The sequence below is a fragment of the Eurytemora carolleeae genome, unplaced genomic scaffold (assembly GCF_000591075.1).
Source record: "Eurytemora carolleeae unplaced genomic scaffold, Eaff_2.0 scaffold92, whole genome shotgun sequence".
Taxonomy (NCBI): domain Eukaryota; kingdom Metazoa; phylum Arthropoda; class Copepoda; order Calanoida; family Temoridae; genus Eurytemora; species Eurytemora carolleeae.
In genome coordinates this window covers 428,432-450,740 of record NW_019396280.1, presented here as the reverse complement: position 1 = coordinate 450,740, position 22,309 = coordinate 428,432, and the positions used below count along the sequence as shown (strand labels likewise).

At 30.1% G+C, this 22,309-nt stretch overlaps 1 protein-coding gene across 1 annotated transcript; it reads right to left on the bottom strand.

Moving 5' to 3' along the window:
• Positions 1 to 4,666: 4,666 nt before the first annotated feature.
• Positions 4,667 to 16,730, bottom strand: LOC111700077 (band 7 protein AGAP004871). Its single transcript, XM_023470890.1, has 12 exons — positions 16,686 to 16,730; positions 16,522 to 16,631; positions 16,095 to 16,195; positions 15,886 to 15,931; positions 13,399 to 13,452; positions 12,653 to 12,732; positions 11,929 to 11,998; positions 9,837 to 9,892; positions 9,331 to 9,409; positions 6,831 to 6,917; positions 6,238 to 6,340; positions 4,667 to 5,572 (listed from the first exon to the last, which is right to left on the bottom strand). The coding sequence occupies exons 1-12, from the start codon at positions 16,726 to 16,728 to the stop codon at positions 5,529 to 5,531; spliced, it is 873 nt and encodes a 290-aa protein (XP_023326658.1). The 5' UTR covers positions 16,729 to 16,730; the 3' UTR covers positions 4,667 to 5,528.
• Between the last annotated feature and the right edge of the window lie 5,579 nt (positions 16,731 to 22,309).

The following is a 22,309-nucleotide window of genomic DNA, read 5'->3' as shown; positions in this document are numbered from 1 at the left end:
GATGACAAGATGCAGGAAATTTATTCCAATTATCAATACATTTCTTCCTTGGTTCAAAAATAAGTTAAAAATAGAACTACTATCTAGTGAACCTAACAGATACCAATATTCCTCCCCCCCCCCCACCCCCCGGATATAAAACCCTTCTCGATCCTGCATACTCAGAAGAAATCTATGATTTTAATAAAACTGTGAGAATCATCTGCTTTGACAACAACAGTGCATATCAGAGTATGTAATATGTAATATGTAATATCTTCAAATTGCTACCTAATATCCTCCCAGCTATGCTTACCACCAAGGTTCATTAGATAAACTTTATATTCATTCTCAAGCCAGCTTCCTAGTCAAGTGCCTAAAAGAAGAGAAGTCATTCGATTCTTCTTTTCTTAATAGACGAGAAGTCTTTATCTACTTTAGACGAGAAGTCCTACTTTCCTATTTTCTTTCTTTCAGATCCCACTTCAGAATTGTCAAATGCTACTAGTCAAATCTAAATTTAACGTGTTTTAAAGAATATAATGCAAGAAGCATTTTGTAAATGAGTATTTACATTTCATATATAGATTTTTACTCTAGTTTTGTTCAATAAAAGTTTAAAAGATAGATATATGCGAACTAGTTTGAGGGTTTAATCTACTTCCATGGCATATTTGACAACTCCATTCTGTTCATTTGTCATCAGAGCTGAAAACTTTTGAATAGATGCAAGTATGGATGGGTTTTAGGGAATCAAACTTGTTTTCTACTCTTTCATTAACAATAACCTCTCTAAAAGGGACTGATTCATTTTGTTTACTGTCCATTTTTGCTAGCTATATATATGCTGTACCGTACAACTTGCTCTATCTGCTTAAAGGTCGGCCGGGGATTGAATTTAACCGGAATTCACAGTGCATCAAGTGTTTCGATGTTTGGAAAATGAGAAAAGATAAATTTAATTTTTAGAGTTTAACAGTTTTCAGACAAAGTGTCGAATGGTTTCATTGTGAAATAGAGGGTTAAAATTACGTCGACAGTCCCTTTAACGAAACATATGATTTTGAATAAATATGGAAATTAACCTCATTTCTTTGAGTGAACTGAGTTTTTGCCTCTAACCAACATTTTTAAATCCCTATATCTTTGCAATCCAATGTTATAGACCTTAGATAGTTCAAACTATGAATCCTTCAAGATCAACTAATCTAAGTTTGAAATATCACATTATCTACCATCACATTGGAAAGAGGGATTTTATTTTGTGGCATTTTCATTTTCTTTCTACAGTATTAAAAAGTTTGAAATTTTCCATATTTAAGAAAAAAAAGAATCTTTTTTACACTTTGGAGAGCAAATCAAAATAGGAGCTGCGAGGTCACAGAGTCGAGCCAGTAATTTGACCTTTTCATTTTTCAGATTAGAGCTAACGAATATTTTATTTATTCTACACTTTCTCAAAGTTTCTTATTTTATTGGAAATTTAATTAAAGGCCTTAATTTTCTTTCCACCCAGGGGTTGGTATAATTAATATCATAAATTACTAAGGTAGGGTGGGAACTACCAGAATGAAAATATACAAAATTCAAGAAAATTAAACAAACTTCCACGATATCAGAAAATCGTAAGAAAAGGTAAGACCGCAAGATTGTCAATTTTTCACCAATAATACACTTTTCTATTTTGGTATCAGGCTTTTATAATTGAATTTATTCGTTTTGATATCTTCAGTGTTGATATGAAAAATTATCGTGCAAAAAAGTCTGAATATTTACCTAATCGAATTCAATCACTGTAAACTTTTTTGTGAAAGTCTGTATGAACTCTATTTCTTTGATTACAATCTTATATTTTGACATTTGATATCTTTAGAGATGTATCAATCTCCGGTTCTTGGGTCAAATCTCCGAAAAAAAAGAAAAAACGGCTTTGATCATATAATTAATATTTTCTATTTTAAAGATTAATAATTAGATAGCAATTTAGCAATCTTTCCGTTCATTATGGTTTAAACCTTTTTTTTAATATGTGTTGTATCTAACATGATATTTAACATATATGAGCGAAGAGCTTTATTATCTAGATTAAAAAGTGTTAAATGTAAATAAGAAAATGTAACTCTATTCTAGTGACACTGGTGCAAGGAGTGCAAGTTCAAAAATAACAAATTGAAACTACTTATTTGTTGGTTTACTTTCTCTAAGATATTTCAGATAAAATGTTATTTTTGCATTAAAAATAAAAAAGAAAAAAGAAAATTTCCAAAACAGGCTGAACATAACTTTTAATCCAATTATTTCAACGAAATTTGTGACAGTATTTAATTTTGTTAAATTTACGACCTTTTATTTCATTTCAGAAAATGTATTGATATATATTTATGCACATATTCAGCAGATTTTGCAAAAAGACTGCAATTTTCTTTTTGCAATTCCGCAAATGAATCAGCAATCTATTTGTAAAAAAAAATCAATATTGTTTAGAATATCCTCAATTTTAATTTCAATTTATCCATGAAGACCAAATTTTTTGCCGGGCCAATCATAAGTCATGACCCCAATGGCTAACTAGAATTAACAGATTTACCCACTAGAAAAAAAAGATTTTCGCAAATTTTGAAAATATTGACAAATAGAAATATCTTCCTTTCATTTTTATATTACTAGACATTAAGGCGCTTCGCGCCCTTCTTTCTAGGCTTTTAGGGCGCTTCGCGCCCATCTTCTATTTAAATTGTGAACATGTTCTTTTTGTTTACATTTCAAAACAAAGAAGAAAAAAATTTTGCGGATTTTCAAGAATTAAAATTTTTTTTACAAAATTAAAAACCTTTAAAACACATCATCATTCATAAACCTTCCCTGTGGTCACGTGATGTCCCACAAAAATTTGGGCCCGATCGGTTCTGCCGTTTTGACGTTTATTGGATACAAACAAGCAGACACCCAGACAGACAAACAAACAGACAGACAAGACAAATTTATATATAGAAGAAACTAAGTTTTTGCCACATACTCAACTTTTCTAATCCCTGGGTCTTTTCAACCTGATGATTTTTCAAGCTTGGACGATTAAACCTAACAAAATTCATGGTCTGTAACGACATAAGACATAAAAAATCAAAGTTTAAGGCAAAAAAAAAACAGTTCGTAGGTCTAGCTATGTACATACGTAGAAAAAATGTTTGCTGAGTAAAACCAAATCGATATTTTATCATAACCCCTTTTCCCGGGTTGTATCAAAGTTAAAGGCCTCAGAGCAACTAAATCTAAATCTATAGAGTTAGAGTTTACCTGAACCGGCCTCTGTACACCCAAACCAGGTTTAGACTCTACACAAACATCCCGAAAGATTTGACATAGTTTCCTAGATTCTCCATTGCAGTTTCCCAGATTTATGGGATTTTCGTTAACAGTATAGTTTGTTTAACAATAATTAATAATTGTTTGGTATTATTTGATTAGGAATACCATGCAACCATCATTTATTTAAATATTTTCCTATTTTTTAACCTTTTTTTAGTGTACATACAGTGTGTCCCAAAAAAACGATCTTTAAGACATTGTAGCACTCACTATGGTTCAATTTTTGAAAATTTTTACATTTTTGAAATCTTTGTAACATTTCCGATCGATTGAAACCAATAAGAGGTTCATAGCACTAAAATAAAGGAAGTATTGACCGTTTGAAGTTTGCCATTTTGCTCTTAAAGATCGTTTTTTTGGGACACCCTGTACATTCCTTTTTAAAGGACGGAGAAAAATTAGAATTTTTTTTAAAGTCAAACATAGTAGAAACCGAACGTGTAGAAACCGCTAGGAATAGCAACAAGGCATATTTTGAAGTTTTTGCCCTTTCATAATTGCATTCTAGCGGATTCACAAAGATTAAACTACATATTTCTTAGAAGAATTGTCGCTTTGTCTCGTCAATTGTAATTCTATAACATTTTATAATTTAAAAAAATTTTATTGTGCATGATATTAAACCTGATATTTTCAAATCAAAACATTATAATCTCGTTAAAGCATTTAACATTTTAGCATGGAGGTGGGGGGGGGGGTTAGAGAGAAAGAAGAAAACGCAAAGAATTTTTTTGACAATGATTCAAATATTTGCTTGCAAACTTTATCTGAAATCACCGTTTATTTAAAAATTAAATAAACAATTAGAATGGATCCCTAAAATCATTAGAAACTTAATTGGTATGTGTGATTTGTCAAGGTTTCAAAGATATTACTATTATGAGTAGAAATATTATTGTTTACTGCGAGTTTCTTTGCAATTTCAAAATAGATTAGTAAAAATGTTTTTAATCGTTCCATTTACTATTTTCATAATGGGTCGTTCATAATTAAACTGAAAATCCCGGTATATTTTTTTTTTTTTGTTTACATATTATTTTATAGTCTTCAAAGCTGTCTACTCTGTAATTTTGCAAATTGTCAAATAAGACATAAATTGATTTTGTGAGGAATATTTTAGTTTTAACAATATCAAATACATTTACAAAATTTTAAAAGTTCACAAATATTGATTTTAAATATTTTAGTTGTTTCAGGTTAAAAACCACATGTACATTATTTGTTGTTAAACCATTCTTTGTGATTTATCAAATCGTGGGAAAAGGTTGACTGTATATAAGTCGGTCGTTTTCATCTGAAATATTCTATATTTTTGCGAGCATCATATATCTAAGTATATTTTATATACGATAAATGTCTTGCCAATGTTTATTTACAATTACAACATTACAAAAAATGCATTCGTTTCATGAGACATAAATATTTACTAAAATGATATGCAAACACATTACGATAAATGCAAACTGTTGCTGGATAATTTTTTGCTAATTTTGCAATAACTATTTTTGGACGGACCCTGTGATACGGTTATTTCTTATGTTTCAACCCTATCCCGATTGGGCTTCTTTTGACTAATATTATTGTACCCATAGAGTTGAGATAGGGGAGTGTGATGCATGTCCCTGGTATAACTTTTCAAGATCTGCTCACCAAAAGAAATTAGACCTCTTGCTTTAATGGTTAGGGTGCAAGCGAGGATTTTAAAAAAGTTTAAAAGTTCGTCGGAAAAATGTTCAAGAATAAATATTTTTACTTTTGACAACTATTAATATGTGACACATCAAGTTTTTAAGGGCTTTTTTGTAGCTTAATTAATAAAAAAAATTAACACCGACTCGCCGTTTGACTATCCTCCTCCTTACCTTAAGCATAAAAAAAATGCAAAATTATGAAATTGAATAAGTGAAGAAGAATCGTGATAAGGGTTAAGATATATGACGACATTTAAGCAATCTGATGTGAATATGATGTTTGATGCAAATAGTTTTACCAACAGCTTGAAAATGTACAATGCAAATGCAAAATAACTTGATTCTCACATTTAGTAAACTTGATCGTGAATAAAAACATTATTTTTTATCATCATTCAACATTTAATATCTGCCAAACAAAATGTATCATAATTGATGTTTCTTAGATTTAAAACTCTTAGATTTTCGTTAAAACATAAAACGTGATGATTATCAATGTGGAGTAATAGCAACTGGAGTAGGGGGCACCACAGATTCTAAAAAAATATATATTATGAAGTTCTCTGTTTACAGATTTCCTAAACAATGAACTAGATTTCACATAGAATGGAATGGATGTCAACGGAAACAATATTATTTTCAAAACTATATGTGTGTTCATATTTTAGATTTATTCTAAACTTTCTTGCACTTATGGTTCCCAACGTTTTTCAATAAAATCAATAATTCAAGAAAACATTTTTTCCAAAAAAGCTTTAAATAATTTTTAACACTGAACCAATTTTTATTGTGGGCAATCTAGTTAAAAAATGAAAGCAATAAAATGAAAGTCTGGTGATTGTTTTTTGCGATAAATGGAACGGATTGCAACAATAGTTTTCAGTTGCTCTCAATCAAATATTTTATTTCATCGTATGTATTGAAGCATAATGAGTGGACATATAATACAGTGAAACCCTTAATAATGAATACATCGGAAGAATTTATTAAATGTCGTCTTGACAATTTTTCTATGAGTTTTATACTTATTACGTAAATAAATAGCCATGAATATGCGGGAACGGTTTTAAAGAGTTGTATATAATCATTTAATTTTTAAAAAAAAATTCTGCAACATTCCATTATCAGAAAGTGAAGAATGCGACATTTGATTAATTCTTTCGATGTATTCGTTATTAAGGTTTCACTGTATAAAAAATACCTTTTCTGTTAAGAATTAGAGAGATGATATCCACAGGAACTGGGAAAATTATCGTCGAATTCTTTTCTGCCGAAATATTGTTGAGAGTTTGCAGGTATCTCAACTAAAAAGAAAATTTAACATTTTCTCAGATTTATTAAAGATACTGTCCTTGTAATTTCAAGTGATCTTCCATTTAAAAAAAACGGGCAAGCTCGACTCACAACGATGCCCTTTAAATATCTATTTGACCAAAAATGTGGAAGATATCGTCGTTAACGTTTATTATGAAAAATCTTAAGCAAAAATTGTGCATTTTGATTTATAGGTAACCATAATTGATTTCTAAGAGAAGATAATTGATATCTTATGCAACAATTGAATAATCTCAAACGAGTGTAGTCTTTAAAACTACTCAGTTTCCCAACAATCTCAAACGAGTGAAGTAATTCCTACGGAAAGAGATATCTCATGCGCGCGCGCATTCATGATCAGTCTAAACTTTTCATGTTTCCATTGTAAATCAAACATGCCACTTTTTCCAAAAATTAGTTGTTTTATAGTTCCTGTAATCAAGTATTACGTTTAAAGAGAACATTTTTTAAATATCTTACCTGCATTGCCGCAGGACTTTCATTAATAACATCAGCTGCATGTCTGAGGGCTCGGCTGGCTTTGTGTTCTCCTTCAGCCGCAATCACCTTTAATTTATAGATTTCATATTTTGATATTTCTTAAATATTAAACTTTTAAGTTTAGTTACCGTTATGATGTGCGCTACTTAATAATATTTATTGGCGATTTTCAGTAACACTGAACTTGATGAATGCAATATTTTATAGATATTACAATAAAATATAAAAAGGAAAGGAATTATGTATATCTTTGCAACCTGAAAAGGTAAATTGTTGAAATTTTAAACTTTGACCGAATTTATAGTTTGAATTTTTTAAGGTGATTAATGGCAAGGGTTTATAGTGTCTTTAGTTTTAATACATTATTAAGAATTTAAGAAATAAAATGTATTTGAGTGTACATTTTTAACAAANGCACTTTATCAAAATCTTCTCCTAGAGTATGCTGGGAGTACAGATTTTCATAGATTTCTTGAAAGTGATTTGCAATATTCTGGGCCCCAACTTCTCCATCTATACAATTTGAAATTGTTGTATTTTGTCCCCGGAATTTCTTAATTTCTTTGAATATATCACCTCCTCCATTGAGCAATTTTTGAGTAAATTTATCTTGAAGTAATTGACTTTTTGCTCTCTTTAATCTTATAGTTAATTTAAGTTGAGTCCTTCAGATTTTAAGCCTGCGCCTAGAAATTGGAAGAGTTTTGACTTGTATGAGTTCTTTGGATTTTTAACTGTACATCAGATATTTAAGAGTTTTAATTTTATGAGTCCTTTGGATTTTTAACTGTACATCAGATAAATAAGAGTTTTAATTTCATGAGTCCTTTGGATTTTTAACTGTACACATCAGATATTTAAGAGTTTTAATTTTATGAGTCCTTTGGATTTTTAAAGTACATCAGATATTTAAGAGTTTTAATTTCATGAGTCCTTTGGATTTTTAACTGTACATCAGATATTTAAGAGTTTTAATTTTATGAGTCCTTTGTACACATCATATATTTAAGAGTTTTAATTTTATGAGTCCTTTGGATTTTTAACTGTACACATCAGATATTTAAGAGTTTTGATTTTATGAGTCCTTTGGATTTTTAAAGTACATCAGATATTTAAGAGTTTTAATTTCATGAGTCCTTTGGATTTTTAACTGTACATCAGATATTTAAGAGTTTTAATTTTATGAGTTTTTTGGATTTTTAACTGTACATCAGATATTTAAGAGTTTTAATTTTATGAGTCCTTTGGATTTTTAACTGCACATCAGATATTTAAGAGTTTTAATTTTATGAGTCCTTTGGATTTTTAACTGTACATCAGATATTTAAGAGTTTTAATTTCATGAGTCCTTTGGATTTTTAAATGTACACATCAGATATTTAAGAGTTTTAATTTTATGAGTCCTTTGGATTTTAACACTGCTCCTCAAAAATTTAAAAGTTTGATTTATATGATTATGACTTTTAAGAGTGCAGCTTGTAAATTGAATAGTTTGAAAAATGTTCATTATATCTAAAATATTTCAAGTTTAAAAATGTTCATTATATCTAAAATATTTCAAGTTTAGCTGCAATAAGATGTTGAAACTCTTTGAAGATAAAATGTGAAGATTGAGTTCAGTTTCTTTAATCTTTCTGCCAGGGGTATATATTTTCTTTAAAACTATTTCCCCCAGGGGAAAGCATCAAAAAGGGTAAAACGCTTGCCTTTTCATTATTCATTTTTTTCAAAACACGAGGGGAGGAGTTCTTAAAAATTTGGTATTCTAGATCTTTGAATAATTTGAAATATGATGGTCACATACTTAATTAAACGTTTTCCTTTACTAAAATTGTTAAATTTGATCTAAATTGTAACAGTATCTTTACAAATTGTTCCTTATGTTTTCAATACTGCAGATGAACAATAACTCGGTTCATTTTTTAAATCCGTTAAGGTTTTGGACTCTCTGAAGGTTCTAACATTTCAAAACTGTATTCTGTTGTTGATATGCAAACTTCTTATTCTAAGAGTAATATAAGAAAAAACGATAATTCTTTGTTGCTTTCTTACATACATCTTCTCTCAGGGTTGAGATTCGATTAAGTGTAAGAAAAGCCAATGTTTAGGATAACAAATTTGTAAAATCTCTCAGATGTTTTAGGCACCTTGTAACTAGTAAAGACCATGTAAAAGTCAACGAAAAAACTTTGAAAGTTTTGAAAAAGTTATCTGTGTTTAGTCCCCACTTTCTTCTTATAAGTTTTTTATCGCTCTTTGTGAATTTTTAAAAATTTGCTTTTTAGAAATTATAGTCATAAATTTTGACTGCAGCTTCTTATTTAGTTTCCCAAGCTGCTTCAGGAAAATCTTTCAAAATTCTAGATTCCTTTGCAGTTTCAGCGACAAATTCTGATTCAGTAGTTTTACCGCAATACTAACCCAGATTTGCTTGGAAACTTATATACAAGTCAACCTACTCAACTTTTTAAATGCATACCTTAGCTCTAGCTTCCCTGGCCGCCTCAGCTTCTGCTGCCATAGCCCTCTGAAGATTCTGGGGTAGCCGCACATCTTTACTGGAGAATATTAATATATACATGTATGTTTCTGTTTCCTTAGAACTATCAAAAAATCAAAAGAATTTCGAAGTTTTTGAGTTTGAGAACATAATTTTAGAGACATCTATTATTTAACAAAGGAGTTGAGTCTTTGTCACAAACTCAAATTTTCCAATCACTATTTCTTTGCAATCTTTGATATTTTTAGTTTAGATTATTTAATGTAACAGAATTTGAAATATCTAAGGTCTACGACATTGTATTGCATAGACATTTGTATTAGAAAATCAGAGTTTTTCACAAAGACTCAATTCCTTTGAAAATTGTTCAGAGTATTATCTTAAATGTTAAAATGTCCCATATTCTAACAAAATTTTCGTAATTTCAAAATGCTTTAGGTCATCAGATTCTAAGATGTTTATTTTTAATGGTTGTTAAATCTTACACTTCAACTCGTTCTACTTGTACTCCCCAAGGATCTGTGGCTTCATCAAGAGATACCTTAATTTAAAAACATTTATAAACAAATAATGGAAAAAATTAAGAAGAATTTTGGCTAACAAAATTTATTCACACACAGAGATATAAATGCATATATAAATGGTGTAGTTTAAATTTGTTTAAATAAATTTTTGAAAATACAGGTTTCCAAAAGAAAAGAGAAAAATATGCAAAATTATGCACAATTAGACGACATTGATCATTACTCATTACATAGCATATTAATCATTTCAGTTATTGCGTAATCATCGAATCCTTCAACATATAAATTAAAAGTTCTTGTTATCTGAGTCACACAGAGTTTTCTAAGGAATTCTTTAAAAACTTTTCAACAATAAACCACTATCCAAAAAAACCAGTTCCATGTGTTCGAAAAATTACTTTTTTTCTTTGATTGTGATTGCTCTTTAAAAGTTACTTGCGCATTTCTGCTTTAGAAACAAGGGAGAAAATTGATAAAACTAAATACTTTTCAAGTCAGGAAAACGAAAGATTTGAAATTACAAGGAAAAAACAAACAGAGAACCCTGCAAAGTTAAGAAATTCAAAATTCAAGTTTGAAATTTAATTTTATAGTTTAGGATCAAATAGAAATTTTTTCTTTTATAGTTTAGGATCAAATAGAATTTGTTTCAATAGTTTAAGATCAAATGGAATTTATTTCTATAGCTTAGGATCAAATAGAATTTATTTCTATAGTTTAGGATCAAATAGAATTTATTTCTATAGTTTAGGATCAAATAGAATTTATTTCTATAGTTTAGGTGTTTAAATTTGTTTAAATAAATTTTTGAAAATACAGGTTTCCAAAAGAAAAGAGAAAAATATGCAAAATTATACACAAAAAGACGACATTGATCATTACTCATTACATAACATATTTATCAATTCAGTTATTGCGTATTCATCGAATCCTTCAACATATAAATTATTCGTTCTTGTATTTAAAAATTCTTGTTATCTGAGTCACACAGAGTTTTCTAAGGAATTTTTAAAAAAACTTTTCAACAATTTCTGCTTTAGAAACAAGGGAGAAAATGGTTAAAACTAAATACTTTTCAAGTCAGGAAAAGGAAAGATTCAAAGATTTGAGTTTATTTGAATTACAAGGTAGTTCCTTTAACAAAACAAACAGACAACCCTGCAAAGTTAAGAAATTCAAAATTCAAGTTTGGAATTTATTTCTAGTTTAGGATCAAATAGAAATTTTTTCTTTTATAGTTTAGGATCAAATATAGAATTTATTTCTATAGTTTAAGATCAAATGGAATTTATTTCTATAGTTTAGGATCAAATAGAACTTTTTCTATAGTTTAGGATCAAATAGAATTTTTTTCTATAGTTTAGGATCAAATAGATTTTTTTTCAATAGTTTAGGATCAAATAGAATTTATTTCTATAGTTTAGGATCAAATTTAATTTATTTCTATAGTTTAGGATCAAGTAGAATTTATTTCTATAGTTTAGGATCAAATAGAATTTATTTCTATAGTTTAGGATCAAATAGAATTTATTTCTATAGTTTAGGATCAAATAGAATAAAAAGACCAATGTTTGAGTAAAAAATGAATAAACTTTATTTTCCCATAAATGCAGACAAAATGGGTTTGAAAATGTTTACAGCACTTCAATTCTATCTGGAGAAATGAAAATATTTTTAATAAAATCAAGCCAATGTCTAAAATAAGATGACCTTACACTCCTCTAGACAGAAGGTCAAATTATACGACATGATATGATAGACCTTCATATTTGAAAACTTAAACATTTTTGTTCTTTCAATAGTTTTCAATAAGAGGATTTATGTTAGATTAGCTAAAGTGCACGCGTTGCCAGGGAAATAGAAAAAATCGAATTTATTTTGCCTTAATTAACCCCAGGATACCCGTGATGGGTTCCCTAAACAAAATTTAGCCCATTTGGTCCAGCTGTTTGGCCAGCTATAGCTAACAAATAAATATATGCATATATGAGCGAAGAGTTTTTTATGTTAGAAAACTTGAAAGATTTCAATTTAACGTGAAATCATACGTAACCTGCATGTCATGTGCAATACTCTCTCTATCTGACAAAATATCACCAAGATTTTTAGTCCCCAGCACATTTCTGAACAAAGAATCAAGCTACTGGTAAAACTGTCTGCTACTGCAGTTCAAGCTACTGGTAAAACTGTCTGCTATTGCAACAGTTCAAGCTATTGGTAAAACTGTCTGCTACTGCAGCAGTTCAAGCTACTGGTAAAACTGTCTGCTACTGAAGTTCAAGCTACTGGTAAAACTGTCTGCTACTACAGCAGTTCAAGCTACTGGTAAAACTGTCTGCTACTGCAGCAGTTCAAGCTACTGGTAAAACTGCCTGCTACTGCAGCAGTTCAAGCTACTGGTAAAACTGTCTGCTACTGCAGTTCAAGATACTGGTAAAACTGTCCACTACTGCAGTTCAAGTTACTGGTAAAACTGTCTGCTACTGCAGTTCAAGCTACTGGTAAAACTGTCTGCTACTGCAGTTCAAGCTACTGGTAAAACTGTCCGCTACTGCAGTTCAAGCTACTGGTGAAACTGTCCGCTACTGCAGTTCAAGCTACTGGTAAAACAGTCTGCTACTGCAGTTCAAGCTACTGGTAAGATTGTCTGCTACTGCAGTTCAAGCTACTGGTAAAACTGTCTGCTACTGCAGTTCAAGCTACTGATAAAATACGCATATAATTGCTTAGCTATCGTCTTTCTATTCCATAGTTTTATGGGTTTCAGTGGAACCAACCTCAGAGTAGTTGCAGCAAGAAGTCGGGTAGATTTTCCATAATCGTCTACATTAGCAATACAAGAGGTTGCATTGCTAACCTTTAAAAAAAAATACTATTTTTAACTGGCTTTTTTAATGAAGCAACTGTTTTAGTTTATAAAGTAATTAAACGAAGTAAAAATCGATTAGATCTTACGTTTAATACGAAAAGCCTATTAGTATGTTCGTGTCTTTTTCCCACTCTTTTAAATCTTTTCGCCAGAAAATAGGGATAGCCAAAAGGTCGTCTTCCATCGATCCTCTCTTTAAATAAGATACGATGTGCACTCGGCAAATATGTTAATTAAGACAGATCACTTCAAGTATGTATTCGATAAAAAAGTATTGCACAATTAAACTTAAGGAATAGTTTATAGAAGAGAAAATAACATATGCAGTACATATTTCAAATAGCACATTTTTAAACCTAGAAAAACTATAATATCTTTCATGTTATTGATCAGATAAGGTTGTAATGGCACCGTTGTGATTCAGCATTGCCATCTTTGCATAAAGGGTCCACTTAAATTAAACTTACAATCCCTCTCAGTAAAATTAGCATATATTACAACATTTGTTGTTCACGAAAATCACTTAAATTGGTCAAACTTTCTGCTTGTATAATAATACTATAGAATAGTTAATAAAAATGTCTAGAGATAAATTGCATAAATCATTTGGTACATATGTCTGGCTGTGCACACATGTAATTGCAGTAAACTTACCTTGTAGTACATGATGGCATCAACATGTACAGTTACAGAGTCCTTGGTCAGAATCTGAACAAAATAAAATAAAATGGAGTGATCGCCGAAAAAAACTGTCTTTTCACTTTCTACAGACTACAAAAAAGCTAAAAAAAGACAATCTGTAAAAAAATTTAAATAAATAGGAAATGGGGAGGAAACCCAAACATTCCATGATACATTCTTACTTTAAATGATCTCTTCTGTTCCTGTAATTCGCATTTTCCTTGCCATTTCTTGTTCCCCTGGGCAGTTTTTTCGTATTCTATATCCTTGAGGATATTGTAGAACCATGAATGCATTGAACTTTATTGTTATCTGAGATGAGATTTTAAAAGCTTAAAACCCGACTAAAACCCAAACTCGGGCTTAGATAGAACCCAAGTCAGGATTGGTTCTGATTCCACCAATGCCGTCAGATCAGCTGTGACAAGGAGATGTAAATTTCGAAAATTCAAACTTTATGTAGGTGTGTATTATTTTCATAGTATGTTTATTTCCTATAATTAATAAATTTGATACCACAAATAATTTCTGAGATTTTAAATGTACAAATATAAAAGATTTTACGAAATTTACGATCATCAGCTGCTGAAGACTGGAGCCTTAAAGAGAGAAAACAAGTTGGTAGGTTCTTTCTAAACTCAAGGCCATCCAAAACCCGGGTCTTGACTTGAGCTTTACTTGGGTCTAAGCAGACGCAAATACCAGGTTTTACTCGGGTTTAAGCTTTTAAAATCTCATCTCTGCTAAAAATTATTTTTGCAAAGTTTTTTTACTGGTTCTGATGAGAATTGTAACACTTAAACCAAATTATTCTATGAATATGATCCCTTTAGTTAGAAGTACAAAATTTTGAATGGTTCTCGAGAATTTATCGTAGAATATTTTAATTTTTACGTATTCCATTTACTAAATATATTGTCGTTTTAAAGATTATTTGTGCTTAATTGTCAATGGTTTAAGGACCAACAAATAAAAATACAGGTTTTGCCAGACCACCTTTGGTAAATAAAGATAACCTTTTTTTTAGAAACATCTTAAAGTTTAAAAAAAAATTATTCATTTATTCAAAAAGCAAGTCTATAAAAAACAGATAAGTTTTATTTTAAACTCGATGGAAATGGAAGTGGTTCTCGCTTTTGTAATGAATAAAACTAAATTTGTAAATAACATAACAACAAATTATTCATATCATCCAGAAAGGTGATGTTTTTACATAATAAACAACAATATAGTATAGTAGGGAAATTTAATATGGATTATGAATAAACGTTACGATACACCAAAAACTAGCAAAGGTGTAATTATTAACCACAAATTTTGGAATAATTTCAAAATCACATATTCAAGATCTAAATAAGAAGGAGAAAAATAGAACATAAACAATAAAATTTATTCAACAAAGCATTTAAAATCTTAGTTTTAACGTAAAGGAACTGTACACATAATTTCAAGTGACCCTCTAATTGAAAGGGGCATGGCCGATTCACAACGGTACCTTTAAACCTTTATCAGATTAACAAGGATGATGATTTTTTGGTATTGAAAAGTGTTGAATTCTGACATTTCCCTTCCGGCCGCAAGTTACAAAGTAAAAAAGCAACCGCAATTGAATACATATATATATTCTTTAAATAAAAAACTAGAATATCAGCTTATTCATTCTTCATTATCAAAGGTTTAAAGGTAACCGTTGTGAATCGGCCACTATCTCACATTATAAACAGAGAGCGTAACTTAAAATTACGTTTAATTACGTCGAGACACTAACTTATATTAGTAAGTACACTGTTTAATAACAATAAGTGTTTACACATTATAATCAATACGTTTTTACTACATTCAAAATAGTTGCAAAATACACAACAAAAGTATATTATTTTGTCAATAGTCATTACTTAATCTTTATTATTATAATCATTTTATGACAGTAAACCAATTCAATACACTTAAATGTATTCATAATTTACAAAACGGAATAGAAATTATAAGACGAATTATATCGGCAGTAAAAATTTATATTTAAGCGAACAACAAAAAACGATACTTTTAAAAATTACGTATGTCTTTGTTTTTAAATTTCTATCTCATGGAAAACAAAATTTTAGTATTTTAAATCCTTAGCTTTACAATTGATAGTAAAAGGAAGAAACGACAAAAACTACTTAAAGGGACTGTCAACGTCACTGCAAAATTAATTAGTTACATGTCCTTACACTACTAATCGAGGAAAAATGTTGAAGATATCGTAATTATTAAATCTTAAAACGTGATATATGTGTCTATTTCATTCCTTCCTTATGCCGTATAGATCTGCATGTCCCTTCTTTAGAGACACCCTAATTCTCAATGTTAAAAATTATCTTCGTTAAGGTCCTTGGTGATCAATTTCATACAACTCTTTAGAAAGAGGATCCCTTGAAATTACGTCTATAATCCCTTTTATTAAAATAATATCATTACCTCCTGGGGAGGAACGTCAAATGTGAGGGTTCGCATGTCAACCTTTATTTCAGGGAGAACATTTTTAATAAATAATTAAAATATTTATGCATTACAACTTTTTATCAACAAAATTAACTCTGAACTTTTTAATGAAAAACAGTTTTTAAATTCTAAAAAGACTAATTTATTTATATGTTTGTTCTTCAAACTTTTGTTTCCCTTCCTTTGTATAACTATCCACACAAGGAATGACAAAAAATATGCCAGGCCCCCTTGCTCCTCCCTTCAAAAGACGACCTAACCGGAAAATAACAGCCCGCTCATATTCCTAAATAAAAATTAAGTAAAACTTTTTACTTTTAAATAACATACAGTTAAACCCTAAATGAGCCATACATCGAGAGAGTCCATCATATGTCGTAACAAAACGGATTAAAGAATTGGAACGCAGCTAATCAAAGTGTTCTTCAAAGATCATGTTATTGTTGTTGAGCTATGATTTAAGAACCTAATGGGAAGAAGAAGATGAACTAGGTGCTGTTTATTTTTCAACAACTTCTCTCATTCATAAATTTCCAGCTCTATTAAGATGGAACCCGGAGAATTGGGAATGAGTGAGAAAATTAAGCTAAATATGTCAATTGGTCTGTTTACCTGAACCACCTTGATGGTGCAAATGAGGGAAAGGGGAAAGGTTAGAAGAATCATAAAAATGGAGATGGCTGTGATCAGAAAGGAACAGACGCCAGGCGCTTCTCCTGTAGCTAAAAATTTAATGTTTTAAAATCATATTTTCATTTTTAATTCCTTTTGGTTACCTTTGTCTGCAAGTCTGCTTGCTGAGCAGTTTATTTCTTCCATTTTTTTCTGAAAATTATTTTTAAAATTTCTTTTAATGTTTCATGATATCCTCAAGTTATCTAATATATTTAATCTATCATGCTCATGCAGGATATTCCCCTGTCTTCTTAAATCATTTTTATCCATGCAATATTCCCCACCCCATTTCTTTACCCCCCCCTCACCTCTTTGACTTAACCCCGTAAGGCTGGGGGCTCTGAATCTATGTATAAACCGGGGGAGGGGGCGTCGAATATTTTTCCTTGATTACTTAAAATTCTATATTATTATTATTTCCAAATTTTTATTTTTTTCAAATTTTTTATCAAAAAATGTTTGCTTAAAGTTTGCCGCTTCCAAGTTTGTTTTTGAAGAATTGATTCAAAGCACCAAAAATACATTTAAGGGACAGGAAGTGTAATTTCAAGCCTGTAACGTGAGTGTGACCTTTCATTAAAAGAGGGAAATCCCCAATTCAACTTTGACTGATCAGTGTACTGTATACATTAAGGAGTTTGGAATATAAGGGAGATGGAAACGACAGGGCCCGCCCTACCGTACGATTATGCATGCTTTGCAGACGGGGTACTCCATTTGAAAACGAGTTTTGAAAGGTCGTCTTTTAATTTTTTAAATGTGTTTTTTACTATGCCATATTAAAAACAATTTTTTATATTTTAAAAAAATACGCTTGTATTGCCAAATTTTGTCATCCCAAAAAATGAATTTGTTTGCGTTATTCAGCCTAATTTTATTGTTAATAACTTAATGTTAGAGATATCTAACATATGTTATACTTCTAATAGTGTGTTCTTGACAATTCAAAACTAACTTTCCTGTTGAGAGTATCCCTGCGAGAGATGGATTTATTTTAAAACCGACATTTTGTTCAATATTAAGGTTCATCAATAATGTATGGAAGGAAGGGGAGGTTTTAGATTTGACAAGATGGAAGGGAAAATTATACAAAATAACAGAAAACTCAGAATCAATGTAACAATACATATAATGCTTTACAATTGTTCAAAAGTAAAATAAATTGTATCACACACTTTTAGAATAAAATCTGCTGTTGTTTAAACTACCTCATGAAATTGATCGAAGACAGTTCGACATTTCAAACAATCTCTGAAAATTGATTTTAACTGATTTATCCCATTGGCAGTTCAGTATCCTTATTTTCAAGTGAATTTCTATAAATACAAGAATTCATTTTTATTCTCAAGATATTGCAATTAGAAATGTTCAGTATAAAAGGATTTCTAATCCTAATGTCGTAGACCTTAAATACGTTAAACTATGAATTCTTTTAGATAAAATAATCTTTGTTTGAAATATCAAAGGTTTACACCATCAGATTACAAACATATAATGGTTAGAAATTTGAGTTTGTGGCAAAGACTTAATTCCTTATAGTAATCTATTTTTATTCCTATCACGTTGCGGCCTATTTAGTTTTTGTTTACTCGAGATCACTTTAGGGGAATAGAATAACGAAACAAAAGAGAAACCTCATCACCTGGCAAAAATTCTAAATATAGTTAAAAGAAATTTTAAAGAAATAATTCTCTGATCTATAGGAGTGCAGTTGAATTAAAGATTAAAAGCGCATTGCATAGAATTGTTTTTGTTATCAATGCTAATACCTCAAATTTTATGCAGTATGTAAGCCTTTTGACCATTGCACAAAAGCTTCGGAAAACTTCTTAATCCCGGGATTAACAATAAAAAAGTTTATAGTTCTTAAGTTTTGTTTTAAATCTTCCTGGAAGAAACAATCTCAAAAAGGGACGAGGGTCAATCCAGACCGAAATATATTTTTCAATAAATGTGGAACTAACTTCTACATTTTTTTACTCTACAGCGGTTTGGTCCATCACCATCACCGAATTTTAAGTTTATTTATTGTTTACCAAATATTCATTTTAAACTAAAGCTATAAACAATTGCTTTGCTTCCTCAAACTTTTGCACGTAGGACAAAAAAAATTAGAACATTTGGAAAGGTCAACCTAAGAACAAAAGCTCTGCAACACTTCGAAATCCGCACTGCTCAATAGTCAATCCATAGTTGAACTTGTGAATTTTGTAGAAAATTCATAATTATGATTATGACGATTTTTTCATGAAAATAAAATTGTTATTTTATTGTATGAAGTGTTCTTAAGAATTAGTTTAAGCCAAGGTAATTCTTACTATGAAGTAACAAAAGATTTATAGTTTACACAATGTGACATTAGCACGAAACAAAGTTAGAAAACGTGAACAAGAAGAGACAAACTTTTCACATTTAGGCTAAAAAAAGACAACAATCAACTTTGCAAAGATTATTTGATTAGATTAAAGATCATTTTTACATTGATATTATTTTTCTAATGGAGTCGTTCTTAATTACATTAATTTAATTTATCAATTTCACCAAACAAAATGGAAATTGTTGTTTGAGGAAAATAGACGTGAAAAAAATACAAATACACACAAATGGCTTGAACAGATCACAAAATCTGTGTTGAAATCAAATTTCTATTTGAAACATGTTTTATTCTCATTGATTCTATTGACTTACATGGACCTAAGTCAACAAAAATTATATGACGTTGGGTTACCAATGGGGCTCTACGATTTGCTTAGGCTATGTCTAATGTTAGGAATTAATAAATAGTGAAGAGCTAAACTACTTTTTACTGTAGCTGAAATTGTATTATAGAATTAGTTCAACTAGCCATTCACAGTTAAACTGCTTCTCCCTTTACATTAAATCCCACCTCTGCACCGCGGTGCAAATATATACTTTTACATATTGTCACCATTCTGAGAAACTGTCATTGAAAAGTTTTGTTTGTTCAGTTTTTAACCTCTAACTTTTAAACAGTATAATCAACCTTAAAGGAAAGACAGATTTTGTTGAAAGTTACGATTTAGATCTTTTTTGATTGTAAAACTTACAAAAAACGAGATATTTTTCATTGTTGAATCTGAACTCTATTTTGATTAGTACCAATTTTGGTGAATAAAAATAAGGTCTATCGTGTATCAGAATACCTTCGAGACTGTTGGATAACTCGTATACACTACACCGTAATCTATACTATCCATCTATCCATCTATCTATCTATCTATCGTAATACATATATCTATCTATCTATCTCTCCGTAAAGTTACCTTTCTGACATTTTAATGTTCAGGTATAGAATTGGGTTGAAGAATAATTAAAAGATGTTTTACTGACATAAACATGGTGTTAAGTAGATCAATATTTTTCTTGTTTGTTGGTTGGTTTGGTTCCAATAAACACAGCGACACGGCTGGACCGATTCGACAGAAATATTAGCTGGGACCTAACATATCACAAATTTATATTAATTATAGAGGCTGCTCACACAAGGAAAGAAATACCATTTATACCACTGTGTGTCTGGAACTCGTTGTATAGAAAATAAACACATTATAATCTTTTACGACAGAGAAAGTAATTTACTTTTTGTTAAACACATTTGATGTGTCAGTTTTAAAAACGAATTTCAATAATTACAACTATTTGAAAAAGGAAACTTAAAGCACTGATTTGGCGCTTAAACTACTTTGACGCTTTTTAATGGCAAATTCGAAAGTTTATTGGCTCTCATGGCTATAAAAGTAAACAACGCCCTTTGTTTGAAATTTTCTAAATGGCTGGTGGCATTTAACAACAATGAGTTTTTTCAGGATCGGCTGAATTCTGCTGTGCACATCGTAAATTGTAACTGCATGCTAGAGATACTGACTAAGACTGTTAAATCAAAGGCCTTTCGTTAGTCTTAGGTCAATTAATTCTCTCTTGTGATAAACATTGAAAGAAATGAAGCAAGAAAAGGACCACCCTTCTGAATTTTGGAAGAACTAAACTGAACTAAATTAATGTTATTAATATATTTCACAGCATCGATTAAAAAATTGGACAGAAACAGAAAATATTTATATTGAGCAGATCTCTCTTCATAAACATCTGAAAAATGTATTGATTGCGTTTTTTGACAAGATTTCCCTTCAAAAATCGATGTTGTGGAAAACATTTTGTATGCTTTTAAACTTAAGTTTTGTGACACAATTGTGACATTTTCTCCTGAAACCCCGGTTCAGCCTTATTTCTGGTCTGTTTTAAAAAATCCAACAGGGAAAAATTTTCATTTCCTTGATTCTTACAAAATCGCACATAAATAACATAGTGGCATTAGCGATTCACAATTGTACCATTTATGATAAAAAACTTGGAAAGTATCGTCGTTTTTCTAGCTTGAAAACTGTTTAAATATCACAATTTACTTGCGGCAAAGGAATTGAGTCCTTGCCACAAATTCGGATTTTTTAATCCCTATATCTTTTGAACCCTATGTCTTAAACCTTTGATATTTCAAAATTATATTATTTGATCTAACAGAAGTCATAGTTTGAAATGTCAAATGTCTACAACATTAGACTGCAAAGATACAGGAATTAGAAAATCAGAGTTTGTGACAAAGACTCAATTCCTTTGGACATTTTTAAGGGATGTATACTGTGGTAGTATAGTAGTATTATTCTTTTAACTGTACTTTCTCAGCTGAACAACATTTACTTAATTATTCTCTGATGATTAAAAATATATTTACTGATAGTCATCGTATTTACATTTTTTTTAAATTTAATTTTAGCTAGAATCCCCCCCCCTCCCAGCTTGCTTTTTTATTTTGTATAATGAATTCTTGGCTCTATTGAAAGAGTCTCCAAAGTGATAATTAACAGATAAGAAATATATCTCAGATAAAATGATTCTCAGAGCCAAGTCCTAGATCCTAAAATATTGATCTTCATTTATTATGATAGTTTAGAATTAAATAGATTGATTCCTATAATAATAGAAAGAAAAAGATAATTTTTCTATATATTTCATAACTATACAATGTACACAAGAGTGATTGAGAATCAGGTCAAACATTTCTTTCTTTGGCAAGTTTGGTCAGACATTTGTTTTTAATTTGGCAGTTTTTTGGTGAATCTTGGCAAATTTCAACCTCACATGAAGGTTACTTGCCACCGACCAGAAAGTGGATTGGTTTCAACAATGGTAATAGTTTGGGATCAAACAAGGGTTTTCAGCTAACGAAATGTTTCGTGAAAAAATATGCGAAAATTTTCGGGTGCATTTCGCAAACTTTTTCGCGAAATTTTGCATTTTTTCGTGAAAATAAATGGAGCGAAAACGAAACGAAATTTCGCGAAAAAAAATTTCGCGAAAATTTTGCAAAAACCGTGAAAAATTAATTGCTGAAAAGACCTTGTGGAATTCTCTGATCTGAAAGCTCAATATTTGAAGTTTTATTTTGTCATATAAATAATTTCTCTTCTTTTACTTTAATAAATGTTTGATTTGGAGAAATTGATTTTTATTTTGGTTCTTCCCGTAGTAGATTTTATTTTGCGTTTTAAGAAAAATGATCTTATCGGTCGAGAAAGTTATTCAAGCAAATCTATGAATTGTCTGATGTATCCTTGTCGTTCTTAAATCTATATTCATATTTTGCGTTAATCCATCTATTGGGCTCGCGGCCGGATAAATCCTTCTTTGAAAATGAGTCTTGTATTCG

Coding starts and splice junctions, on each gene's coding strand:
- LOC111700077 (XM_023470890.1), bottom strand. CDS start 16,728: ATGGAAGAAATAAACTGCTCAGCAAGCAGACTTGCAGACAAAG. Junction 13,453..15,885: donor TTGACGTTCCTCCCCAGGAG/GTAATGATATTA, acceptor TATTTTGTTCAG/ATTCTGACCAAGGACTCTGT. Junction 5,573..6,237: donor TCTAATTCTTAACAGAAAAG/GTATTTTTTATA, acceptor ATATTTTTTTAG/AATCTGTGGTGCCCCCTACT.